Genomic DNA, 14,080 nt, shown 5'->3' on the forward strand with positions numbered 1-14,080 from the left:
ATCTCAGACTGAGCCCGAACCTGTTTCCACGGCCAAGTCGGAACCTTCAAGTCCATGTAAGCCTCATCCGCCCTGTATACCCTGGAGCCCACTGGTATGGCGGGCTAACCCTGCCTCAAACACCCCCCCTCAGTTGTCGGCTCCCTTCAAGCCTATCGTATCTCTGTCGCCCATCCGTCTACACCACTTCCACCCTTTACCCGGCTCTGACCAAACCACCAAATCTATCCCCACCATACAGGTGACCCCCCACCCTTCTCCAAGAGGCAGTCCTATCCCCACCCCCAAAGGAACACCCGTCCACACGCCTAAGGACAGCCCTGCCGGGACGCCCAACCCGACGCCACCGCCCAGTCCCTCCATCGGTGGAATGCCCTGGAAGACACGCCTCAACTCCATCAGGAACAGCTTTCTGGGCTCGCCGCGCTTTCACCGCAGGAAAATGCAAGGTAGGGTGACAGAATTCCTAAATGTAGGAAATATAGGAAAATATCACTGCCGTTGTATATGAGAAAAACGAAACATTTACACCTCTCTTTCATTCTAAACAGTTCCCACTCAAGAGGAAATGTCCAGCCTGACGCCAGAGTCTTCCCCAGAGTGAGTACACACACATACTGTACATCTTGTGTTTTTGTGTTTTATTGGGACTAAATGTCATTTTATAATGACATTTATACTGTATACTGTATAACCCTAAAATGACCCCTTACTGCTAACTGCTAAAACTTTATTTGACCATTGATCCATATGGAAGACCCATATGGTGACAACTTGCCCAATGTATTGCACAATTGGGGTAAGTTGTCACAAAGAAACCTGCTTTTGAGCAGCCTATTACAGGCTTTTCAGCAAACTGTACACAATATACACAAAGAGGTTCTTGAAACAGCACATAAAAATGTTTGATTTGTAACATGCCAAAATATGAACCATTGTTTTATTTAACAAATTGCAAATGTGTAAATGTATAAATTCTAAAGCACCTAAAATGAAAATGAATGAAAATATTACAACAACAATTTTAAGTCAAATGGTCTTTGGAAGGGTCGATTTCTGCCATGTTTTAGACAACTATTGGGACTTTTATCGTCCAAAACAAAAATTCGGAACACAAAGTGCTTTTCCGGCTCGCCATTAAGTCAAATTCATGCTGAAAACACAACAAATTGTAGCCGTGAAACACCATCCTGTGACAAATAGGAATTACAGCCTTTGAACAATACTTACCCAACCACAAAGCTGATGTAAAGCAGCCTAAGCACATCAGAAATCATTGTGACTTCTGTTTCCGTATGTTCAAACGTTCTGTTTCTTCCACTCTAATGGAAACTGTGTAAAATGTTTCTCTTGCTGAGGCGGTCTCAGCAGACAGGAGTCAGAAACTTCCTCTCCCACACCGAGACATGCTTCATCCGCCCCTCTTTTGTTTTCTATTTTGTCGTTCATAACTTATCCCCCTTGCTCTCGCTATCTGCGCCAGCTGGATATGCCTCGCCGTTCTTCGCTTTCCCTTCTCATCATTTGCCATAAATCAGTGTCTGAAGGCGAAGTTTTGAGTCACTGTGCTTTGTTGATACACAACAGTGGCCAATTGAAGCTTCACAGAACTAGATTGACGTTTAGATGAACTGTGACTTGGCAGAGGTAAAATTACAACTGCTAGTTTGAAGTGGATTTAGATTTGTGATCCTGAGAGATGCTTTACTCAAATAGTTCTCCCAAACATGAAAATTATCTTATAATTTACCCAGAGGATATGTGGAGACTATTTTATTATAATGTAGACTTAAAGCAGCAACATATAAAAATATTTTGTGACTCAAACTTGACTTCCGGACCTGTTGAGTAGTTTAATATTAGTAATATAATATAGTAAGTGAATATGGGCATTAATGAAATATTTAAAAAAAATTATATTATAACCAAACACAGAACGGAAGTTAACTTCGAGCCAGACGTATTCGTCTGATGAAACGCCTATATGTAAGAATATCCGTCATAATAATCCAATTGCCTCCAGTTAATAAAATGTCTTCATAAAATAAATTATAGGCGTGTGAGGGAAAGCATTTAATATGTAATATTAAACATTTAATATTATATATTTTTAATTGTTACATCATATTCAGCAAATATGCATATATGGTTACAGGTTGGTAACTTAAAATCTCTTTCATTCTCATCGGTCTTGTGACAAAATTAGTCCTTCGACAAAGGAGAACCAATGAGATTTTAAAGTAGGCTATCAATGTGTCACCATATTTGAAGGTGAACATGGTTGCTTTGGTATTGGTTTTTCAAAAAAGGCTTTCCTAATCGTTTGGCATGGCATTTGAAAAAAATCATTGAAATATTATTATATTTAACTATAAATAAAAACTATATAGATAACTATCCCAAAGTTTGTTGAACTTAAGCACCCATGGTACCAGCCTTATAGTGATTTACTATACAGTAGGCCAAAAATTTGTATAACGAGATGTAAAGTATGACAACGTCAAAATCATTTACTGTAATGTAAACGAAAACCTTTCTGCAATGATTCTCCACAAACAATAGAGAAGTCAAAATACAACGTTTTGTACAGAAATATACAAAAAAGTAAGATTGCTTTACAATTAAGGGATAGACAATAAAGTAACATAAGCAGAATACTATAAACATATAGGATATGTATAGAAATTAGTGGTGGGCATAGATTAATTTTTTTAATCTAGATTAATCTAGATTAAAATGGCTCATTTGAATTCTGCCGAAGGCATTCAGAATGTGTGCTACCCAAATAATGACTAAAAGTAAGTCTTTGAGAACGGGTGTCTAAAGCCAGGTGGCGCATTAGACCAGGGGCTCATCTCCTGTTTCCAAAATGCATCACAAACGGCTTGAGAAAGCTGTTCTACTATGATAATTGGTGATGAAAATTAAATTATGTTCAATAAGATGAACTTGTGACTCCTGAGATAGGCGCAGGCTCCCCGTGACCCGAGGTAGTTCGGATAAGCGGTAGAAAATGGATGGATGGAAAATGAACTTGTGTTTACTTCCGCATTAGCTAAGGGATTCTTTGCGTTTAGGTGGTACTTGAGACTCGAAGAGCTCCTACAGTACATTTACATTTAGTCATTTAGCAGACGCTTTTATCCAAAGCGACTTACAAAGAGTGAGGGAGCAACAAGCGATATGTCATACAGGAGCCATAATACATTAGATCTCAATACAAAGTTACTGATTTTAACTAAAGCTAGACCACTACCTGTTGAGAGAAAGTGTGTTTTTTAAACCAATTCCGCATTGCACAAGGTGCAAACAGCCTTAGTCTTGTCGATGTTTCCATTGGGAAGCTTTTTTAAAATTAATATTCCCTGAAGCAAACCCGGCGGCTTCATAGCTGCATCCATGTTAGCACGTCACGTTTGATGCGGTAATTTCACAGTAACGTTATGTTGTGTTCAGACCAAACGCGAATGGCGTGTCAAGCGCGAGTGATTTATATGTTAATGCAAAGAGCCAATAGACCTACTTGCTGCGCGAATCGCGCGAATGAAGCCCTGGTTATGAGATGATGAGGCGGCTTCTGCTTCCGCTTCCGCGAATGACGCGAATCACGCGAGTTGAAAAATCTCGTTCTCGCTCCGTACAGTGCAGTTAAGCTGGTATACATCCGCGCTAAAATATCAAGGTGAAAGTCATCATAGCTTGCGTAGTATAGACCCAGCTCCCAACCCAACTTTGAGAATAGATTAACGGCGACAATTTTTTTAACGCGCGATAATAGTCTCACTGCGTTAACGCCGTTAACGCCGTTAACGGCCCACCACTAATAGAAATATGTAATGTATACTAAATAATACAAATTTGAAATAAAATGTTAATAAAGTCATAATGCGTAGTTTGTAGTAGCCACACTAAATCTTCACAAACTGTCGCATTAAATGAATAGTAATGGAAAGTCGCAGAAGATCGAACTGTTTCTGAATAAGAACTTTTCCTAAATGTTTTTTTGTACCTTTGAGACAAGAACATCTTGAAAGTTCCTTTATTACTTAATTAGACTTTTTACAACCATCTAAACGCTACATCAGGATGACCTGCGGCGAAGTTCATTGTATTCATTTATGTCAGACATATACTGTACACTCCACTGTTTGCCGTTCCTTCTCATCTCCTCTATTATGAATTATTCAATATAATTTATTTTGCATAAGCACCATATGATTAATCTTATTCCAGGCTGGGATGAAGACTCTCGTGTCCCTTAATGACTTAACAAAAAGTTCAAACTCACTCTTTCTACAGGCTTGCCAAAAAATCCTGGTTCGGCAACTTCATCAACCTCGAGAAAGAGGAGCAGATCTTTGTGGTCATAAAGGACAAACCGCTGAGCTCCATAAAAGCCGACATCGTCCACGCCTTTCTTTCGGTAAGCACTCGCTCTGTTGTCTCGTTTCGTAGATGGGAAATATGAATATTTCAATATACGCTGCTAGGCTTTCCCAGCTCTTATTGGATTGAAAGACTTTCACTATCGCTGTGTTTTTACATTTGCAAACACCTTTTTGATTTGTGTTTCAATTCTGTAACATGCCGGCGATGTTTCCGCACCCTGCCGAAGCTGACACGTTCATTAGAGGTCAATGGAAAATCAACCTAGGGCACGGATCATTAGCATATAGATGTTGTGCCTGGAGAGATTCGTTCGGGTGGGAAAAGTCGGTGCGCTGTTAAGATCTAAAAGTGGAAAGAAATGTGTTCCTCGCTTTCAATTACTCAAAAGTGTTTTGAATCAGATCGCACACATTTAATGTTGCTTTTTTATGGGACGATAATCTCATACATAGTGCGCACACATAGTGTCAGATTGACAGGATTTTTAGAAGTATAGTTCAATCCCAAAAGAAAATTCATCATTTATTCATTAAATGTCATTCCAAACCTTTATTTGTTTCTGAGGAGCACAAAAGAAGATATTTATGAAGAAAGTCTGTAAACGACACACTGGACCCCATTGACTATTATAGTATGAACACAAAACCATTTCTCAAAATATCTTCAACATATGGGGGCGGTTTCTTTGACAGGTTTTAGTCCCAGACTAATTTAAATGTTAGAAGTGTCTTGATTGAAAGCAACTTTCACTGAGTGATTGATGCACACAGTAATGTTTATTTTTGTAAAGTATGTTTTTAAAAAAAACTTAAATATCTTAATTTAGCTAAGGCCTAGTTTAAAATAATTCCTGCCCTGGAAAACGCCCCATGGAGCCCTAAGAGTCATAAACACGTTTTAAATGACTAGGTGAATAAATGAAAATACATTTTGTTTTTGGAAGAAGTTATCCTTATGAGTTAAAAGTCCTGTATGTGAAATGTAGTGACATCTAGTGGTGAGGTTGCGAATTGGAACACCGTCTCAGTCCACAGCTCACCCCTTCTTCTCGAAGCACTATGCCAGCTTACACAGAGCAAAGGGGTTTTCGCTTCTTTGCCAATAAGATATAAGAGATAATGTATATAATAGAAATATCTCAATATAAGGTAATAAAGGAAAGTTCATTATGTAAGGTCTTTATGCACCTCTGAAGACATAGTTATGTATGTATTATATTGTATTTCTGTCAATTGATCCTCCTTAATATCACACATTGCACCTTTACATTTTTGTGCTGTCTAGTTTTATTGAAAAAAATAAGTGTCACGGTTTTGATTCTAAGGTACATGGTGTGAATCAAACCCTTTCCTCTTTCTTCAGATACCCAGCCTCAGTCACAGCGTCGTCTCTCAGACGAGTTTTCGGGCCGAGTACAAATCCACCGCTGGTCCCACCGTCTTCCAGAAGCCTGTTAAGTTCCAGGTGGACATCACCTACACGGAGAGCACAGCAGCCACAAAGGAGAACGGCATTTATTCAGTCACCTTCACTTTGCTCTCAGGTAAACGCAAGCCCTGTTGTTACATCACTGTATTTTAAGAGCCAGTCAACCAATCCCATTGATCATGTATATAATATGTAATGAATTAAGAAACATGTAAAGAGGCGGAAGCGGAAGGTAGCTTTTATGTAAGAAAGCGGTCACTTTGCTCTACATGAAGCTCTTCTTCTCTCTGTTCTCTAGGGAACAATCCTCAAAAACATTCTCAGACGTTCTCAGACAACCCACTCGCTCCCAAGATATTTGTTTTAGCCAAATAGCCTCTTAAACACCCTGATTATCCCATCAGTAGAATACCCAACAACAACGTAAGATAAATAGAACATCTTAAAGACATTATAATGTCGGCTAATGCATCATTCCGCCTTATTTTCTCCCATTTATATCCATTACGCCTCTCAACAGCAGCTCTTATCCACGTAATCTGGACTTTAACGTAATGTAAAGGGTGTTAAATAATGTCGTCATCCATCACGACAAAAACGACTTGTGAATTCATGAAAGATTCTCAAAATGACTCAAGCTACCACAAGTTTGTCTTTGCAGATGCGTTTATCCAATCCGTCCTACAAAACAGAGGGTTCAAGGTGCATTTTAAAAGTGTTCCTTGAAAATTGACACTTGGCATTGTTAACGCCATGCTTGACTTTTGTTGTCTGTCTGTATTGGCTTTTACCTTTTATCGATTTGGTTCTGACGCAACATTTGTCAGAAAACTTCATTTTTGTTGTCTATTAGATGGCTTGTTTCAATTGATGTGATTTACTTTTTGCAATTTCACTGTTTGCAAACAGGTCTTTGTAACTAATGTAAATTACATTTAAATGTGGAGGAAAAAAATAGTAATGTAAACAGAAAGCATTAAATTGTTTATGTAAAAAAATAAAAATAAAAATATATACAAATAATATACAATAAAAAAATCTTAAATTAAAGACTGAAGAGTGTAATAGAAGATTGAAATTAGGTTAAAAAAACATATAAAATTAAGAAAACTTAAATAGGTTCTATTTATTGTCACATAGACAGTTAAAAAAGTTAGCAAAGAAATATTATAATTTTTAACTTACTTAAATATACAATAAAAGTATATAAAATTAAAGGCTGAAGAGTGGAATAGAAGTTTGAAATAGGTAAGATAAAAACATCAATAATTACGAAATCTTTAATAGTTATTTCTATTTATTGTCATAAACATTTTTTTTGCTTACTTTTTTAACTGTGTATATGTAAAAAAAACTACTAAAAATACATATTCCATTCCATTCCATTTTCTACCGCTTATCCGAACTACCTCGGGTCACGGGGAGCCTGCGCCTATGTCAGGAGTCAAAAATACATATTAAAACATCAAAAATTTAAGACTGAATAAGATTTGACTTATTTCTGAAAGACAGTACTTATTCTATACTTTCTATCGTGATACAAGTAATCTATTTCTTTTTAGAACTTTCAAACTGACTGTCATATACAGCAAATGATGACGGTGTCTGCATGTCATGTTTAATCTCAGGTCCAAGCCGGCGATTTAAGCGGGTGGTGGAGTCTATTCAGGCACAGTTGTTAAGCACAAATGATCAGCCGGGTGTCCAACAGCTGTCAGGTGAGTACTGCCACCCTAATTCCCCCTGAACCCACCCTGACCCCCTCATCCCCTTCATGTGCCTGTTTACACCCCGCTTCCATAGCGCATGACCCCTGCATCACATCACTACACGACATCACAATATTCTCCACAATTCCACACAATCCCGCCCTGAATCAAACTCACATTGACTCAAACCTCCGAAGAGATTCACACAGATTCTCTTCAGCCGCTCCTCTGCTCCCATTCCTGAAATGACACTTGTCCCAATGTTGTTGCTTTAGCTTCAACTTTATTTTTGTTGATCGACGTATCAGGGCTGGTAATGGAAACGCTTTTTTTGGTAGGAATAGCTGTTAAGGCCTGTTCAATTAAAATATATACAGTTTTCAAAATTGCTTTTCAAATTAAGAGAATTCACACCACGACTATAACAATAAAGAATCAACAAAATGAACATTGAAATCAACTGACAAACAAACTTTGACATCTACTCGCGTGTTTGTAATGTAAAACTACAGCACGCAATTTTAGAATAAACGTATCAATATCGTACGTTGTGTGTGGACGCTAAATTCGTTATCGCTAAAGTTATCTTTCTAGTTTTCGCTCTTGTTGTGAACTAGCTTTTACATTTTTATTGACCTTCAGTGCAGCAGGATTACATTTTAGGAGGTATATTGGACATTTATTTAGGAAATGTATTTCTGTATTTATATTCTAGTATAAATAGTTTCGAGTATCAATAACTTGATCATGTGGTTTGTTAATCGTGTCGAAAAAACACAAATCTTAAGTGAAAAGCAAAGAGAACACATTCTCTCAACCTCGTACAAGATGCTGTTTGACCGTGTCCCAAACATCTCTTTGATAACAGCGCCCTCTACTGCTGTGATAGATGAACAACATCATCTCATTCACAGTAGATATAACTGAAGGTTCAAGGTTTTGATTGTTAGGTAATAAAAACATACTACAGTAATGGAAATGACAAAGTTGACTGTTTCCTTTTACCAGTTTGACAAAAAGAAGCTTATTTTAAAGCCCCATACCTGCAGAGAAAATATATTAAAGGAAAGTTGATTTTTAACGTTTATGTACAATCAGATCCAAGCTTCTTACACCACATCAAAAATGAAGGTCATTTTTTATTTTAAAATGTTAAAGTTTTTTATTTGAAATGTCAAGTGTCTAACCTCAGTAATGACATTAATTCACCCAAAAGGCGTGATTTGAAAGACTGAGTGAATGCAAAGATACATAAAAATTGTGGAAAAAATCATGTGTATTAAAGTACTTATGCTAATATCGTTAGTTTATTAAAGCATCTTTTATAAGACAAGATTTAATAAAGAGAGGTGTGTTTGGTTACAGAAAGACATCACAGATCATCTCAATATAATAGAAATGTCTCTCTCTCTCTCTCTCCAGGCCTTGTATGTTATTTACACACACATCACATTCACTGCGATCATTCAGTGTTGTGTGACCTACTGAGTGAACTTGACAGCACTGCACATGAATGACACATACTCACTTAAGTCACCTCAATAACTCATTTAATTCTGAAAGAGTGTGGAGTTTATGGTTTTGTGTGTGTGTGTGTGTGTGTGTTATATTATAATAATTATATATATATACATACATTTATTTTTGTATTTACAGTTTTTTGTATTTACTGAACAGCTTTACTGTTCTAAAGGCTTAAAGTCACCATACTCATTCTTTATTAATCTTTCTCCACGTTTTTGACTAAATTCCATAGAATAACAAAAGAAAAGCACAAATGTAACTATGAATTGTGTAGCACAAATAGGGTCAAAATAAGTTAAAACTGTTATAGTTTAATGTAAATAAGGAGTTTCCATTTATTCTAAGCTCTAATTGACTGCTTTTTTCATTATTTAGTCTTACACTTCTCATGCGTTTTAAAATCATTATTATTAAATACAATTTTCGTTTTGTAACGAATGAAATTTATATGTTGGCACAATTCTGTTTTTCTCTATTTAAAACGTTTAAGCATGCCTTCAGATCGAAAGGTTTTTATGATCATGATAAATATTTCTGTTAAATGGCCCTACACTTTTAAATGTGTATTTTATTTTAATTTAAGTTATACCATTTTTATTTGGAAAATAAGTGCACACGGTGTTATATATTAAGGCTTTAATGGAACTACTCTAGGTCTTGTCTAAGATGAAAACATCTGGCTCTGCGCTTGTTCATTAAAACCTTCTCATTTGCTTTATTTGGCATGATGAAGAGTGCACAGAGCGTCTCTGATGACATAATGCACTCATCCAGTTAATAATCCTGAAAAATAAATGAACGAATCACTCGACAGTACTTATTTATAATAGATTGATCCAGTTTAAACAATGTTTTTGTCTTTCGCACATGTAAACAGACATCAACCAGTAAAGTGTGGTAAGATTCCTGCAGCTTCTGTTAAATATACCATTTAAAACACTGACTTTGCTCGCACACAAACCCCTAAAACACATGTTCTATAAGCCACATCCACATTAAAGTGAACCCATCCGTTTACAGAAACGGTTAACCCCAAAAATAAGATGTTGTTGCAGAACACGAGAGAAGATATTTGAAGAACGTTGGCCTCCATTGACTTCCATTGTATACCTTATTTGAGACATTTCTCAAAATATCTTCTTTTGTGTTTCACAGTATACAGGTTTTAAACAACCATTGGTGACAAAAATAATCAACCACAACTGTTCTCAAAATTCCCGGTAGTCTTAGTTTTATCATCTTCCTCTCTTTTCCCCTCTCTATCATTTTCTCCTTGTGTAAACCATTTTTTCATTTCTCTGTTTGTTCTCTCTTTTCTCCTTTTCTTCCTCTCTGTGTACCTAGGCAGCCCATTGAGTAACTTCTTTGACGTAATTAAACAACTTTTTTCAGACGAGAAGAATGGCCAGGTGCCTCATCCACCTGGCACCCCCAACAGACACCCGTATAACGCCCGTCGCCATGAACCCCAGCCTAGTGACTCTAAATGCCCAGCGGGCAACCCCAGGGACAATGCCAAGCTGCTGGCATCTGTCTGGACACAGGAGCAGTCCTAAAACTTTACCAGTCAAAATTTTTGAACACAACTACATACTCAAAAACAAAAGTTGATATTAGAGTTGGAATTTATATAAACTTTTGTATGATGGAAATACTGTTTCACTGACAACACATAAACTCAGACATATTTCCCTTTCATCACCATATTCTTGTGTCAGACCCTTCCCGGCTTCCCTGTTGTTTCTTCTTCTTCTTCTTGGTGTCTTTAATATTGTCTCCCGTTTTCCTCACATTTGTGATGGCTTGTTTTCACTGCTAGGAATTATCCAGAAAACGTATTAAATCTCCGACCCCCCACATTCCTGCACATCCCGTGATGAACATTTATTGACCGAGGGCACTTTTCATGAACAACTTGCAGGTTACCATGGAGACAGACGCTTCATCCTTTGTCATACTCTTCCCGACCCAGGCTCGCCTCTCAAGAAGGATTAACATTCAGACACATTTGTTCCCATTTACCGACTGTGTGCTCCCCTGCCATCATCACAGCAACCTAACCTGTTCACACCTACTCAAAACATGTTCCAAAACCTAGTGAGCTGTCTGCTCTTAAAGGTATGCTTTATAGAGATGCACTGCAGAAATTCCATAATGCAATGCAAAAAGTTCTGGTATAAATAAATAAATGCATTTGTACCAAGGCGTATAGTCTGAGAGAATAAAGTTGATTATTAATTTAGATTCACTTAAACCCTGCATATGCCACGCAGAAAAAAAATTATAATATTGTGGAGCCCTCCATATGTCATGCAGAAAAAGAAGATAATATTGTGGAGCCCTGCATATGCCACGCAGAAAAAAAATAGACAACGGACTGAACTAGTAAATTGTGCACATGAATGAGTAAATCACTGGAACAGACCACTAAATTGTGCCCGCAAATAAGTAAATTGATGGATCGAACTAGTAAATCATGCACATGAATAAGAGAATCAAAGTAACAAATTAGTAAATTGAGGGAACAAACTATCAAATTGTGCATACAAATGAGTAAATCGAGGGAACAAACAAGTAAATTGTGCACATGAATAAGTTAATAGTGTGACCGAAGTTATAAACCGCGTTTAACAAATTAATAAATCGAAGGATCGAACTAGTAAATTTTACACACAAATTGATAAATCAAATGAACAAACGAGAAAATCATGCGCACAAATGAGAAAATCTAGGGAATTCATTTTTAAATGTGCTCTCAGTTTACTTTTTCCCCTCCATGTCATGTGCAAGGCCCCTGTACAGTCTCAATAGAAATAAAACAAAATATCTGTGTATTTTTATGTTGTTAGTTTAGCATTAAGCTAAAGCCAAACTCTGGAATCAATAGATTAGGTAGGCAGTTAACATCTCACTAGGTTTTGGAATAAATCAGTCTGATCTCACAGACAAACGTAAGTATATAATGAGGTGGCAATTTCGTAAATTAAATTTTACAATGTTGATTTTAACTCCACCATCATTGGGGCAAAAGCAAGTCACGCTTAAACGTACAAATGAGATTGTACGAATTCATACGAATTAGCCACCTCATATAATAGTTACATATTCCAGCGAGTTTGTGATGAATAGACACCCTCAGATTTCCAGATGTAAGCACACACAACTATTGGATGTTTGCACTCGGATTCACGAAGACCAGAGAAGAAAACAGAAAGTTTAAAGCCAACTTTGAGAGTTTGTTCTGAGGGGATGTCGAACTGCAGATTGTATTTTTCATGTACGCTCTCTTTTACTTATGACTTTTTGTTTGATGAACTTGAAATTATTGCTGCAAAAGGACTGAACGTGACTTTCAGTGCATTGGGGAATCTGAATAGGGTGGGGTGGGGGGAAAACAATTGAATGAATTTATCCCTATGAATGAATCTCTGTTGTACAAATTGAACATAATCCTGTATATATATCATGTCTAGATGTGACACTAGGTTTAGTTATGTCGTAGACTGAGATTTTAAACCTTGTGTTGTCCGTCTTTATTATTTTCCCCCTTCTGTATTTATTAGAAAATGAAACAATTTGTTTCTTTTAACCTGTTCATATAGATCCTGAAATTATTTTTTTTATTAGTTTCTTTTCCTCATTTCTCACTACCAGCAGATACAAAAAATGTGGAATACATTGTGGATATTTTTGTATTTTTCCTTATGTTTTATCTCTGTACTTATTTATTATCATTCAATAATATATATATGAGAACTTGAATGTTATTTATTTATGACAATAATGTGTTTGTTTGCATCAGGGCAACAGAGTTTTCTTTGTTGAAAGATGTCTTTCTTAAGTCTTGATTTATGAAAGTACTGTGGGATCTTTCTTTCCTTCTAGCGTCAAAAAACAAAACAAAAGAATGTGTTAAAAACAAACAAACCAATCGACATAAAGCAATTTTAACAGTTATTTAAGAATGTAGTTTAGCCTCTGCTGGGAGGGAATGAACTTCTCGCTATCAATGTCAGCTTTACATCATTGTTTGTGTACAATGGATGAGAAAACAAGCTGTTCTTGGATCAGTTTTGATGTATATATGCTCTTCTGGCTGTTCCTGCTCTTTGCTTTGACTTGTATTGCTGTTTGCATGAATGCGTTTTCTTTGCATGGCTTTAGCGTAACCATTTCTCCAAGCTGCTTTTTTTCTGTTGTTTATCTGAGAAATGAAGAACGCTCGCCTTCACCCCTGTTTTAACCTCTGTTACTCTCTGTGCCGTTTGTCATTTCTTTCCCCTCTTGTCATGTGTCCTAGTATATTAGTAGCACTAACAACGTGTGCGAGAAGTGACGCAAACCAGAAAGCATCGCTCGCTCGTGCCTCAGACATAGTGTTTGTTTATGCTTTACTTTGTCTGTACTGTGTACCTTTAAGAGAAAGTCATAATGTGAATGTTTATGACCCCAGTTTACAGACAGCGTAACGAAACAATAATGAAGCAATACCTGTTATTAGATTTCCTATTTTATACACTTGAAAAAAGAAAAACTTTAATGGAAAAAATGTCGTCCATACAGAGCAGGAACATGCATTTAATGATGTAAAAATCCCCTTGTATTATAATTGTTAGCAATTTCAGAGAGAAAAATGAATCAATAAACTCAATTCAATTAATAGGAACATCTGTGTCTATAGTGTTTCTGTGAGTGCTCATGTTTGTATGTTTGTGAAGATATTTTAGTGTGAGTGTCTGTTACTGTAGTTTGTACAATTTGCCAGAATGTAAAGGTTGCGTGTGTGTGCATGCGTGTGTGTGCGTGCGTGAGTGTGTGCGTGTGTGTGTGCGGTTGTGTGCGGTTGTGTGTCACCCTCTGAAGTGCCCTTTTGTCATGTGCTGTGCTGTGCTGTTACCAAACCTCACAGCAATATAGCAGGTTAACATGGTCTCCACAGTGCATCTGTAGAAGTTTCGTATTATCTGTGGTGACATGCCAAACATTATTGGGTTGGATTATTTTAACCAGCTGTGCTGTGTTCTTGCACC

General features: G+C 36.9%; 1 protein-coding gene across 2 annotated transcripts in view; it reads left to right on the forward strand.

Moving 5' to 3' along the window:
* Positions 1 to 13,701, forward strand: part of brsk2a (BR serine/threonine kinase 2a) — a 161,893-nt gene extending 148,192 nt beyond the window's left edge. Inside the window, exons 14-19 of one of the 2 annotated variants that reach the window (XM_056740511.1) lie at positions 242 to 449; positions 552 to 600; positions 4,300 to 4,423; positions 5,752 to 5,932; positions 7,446 to 7,535; positions 10,395 to 13,701. In XM_056740511.1, the coding sequence (XP_056596489.1) occupies positions 242 to 449; positions 552 to 600; positions 4,300 to 4,423; positions 5,752 to 5,932; positions 7,446 to 7,535; positions 10,395 to 10,606 (864 nt within the window). In that variant the 3' untranslated portion in view covers positions 10,607 to 13,701. The remainder of the gene's footprint in view (positions 1 to 241; positions 450 to 551; positions 601 to 4,299; positions 4,424 to 5,751; positions 5,933 to 7,445; positions 7,536 to 10,394) is intronic. The other variant, XM_056740512.1, reaches the window with a different exon arrangement.
* Positions 13,702 to 14,080: the final 379 nt, after the last annotated feature.

This window comes from Triplophysa dalaica, chromosome 24, assembly GCF_015846415.1.
Source record: "Triplophysa dalaica isolate WHDGS20190420 chromosome 24, ASM1584641v1, whole genome shotgun sequence".
Lineage (NCBI taxonomy): Eukaryota > Metazoa > Chordata > Actinopteri > Cypriniformes > Nemacheilidae > Triplophysa > Triplophysa dalaica.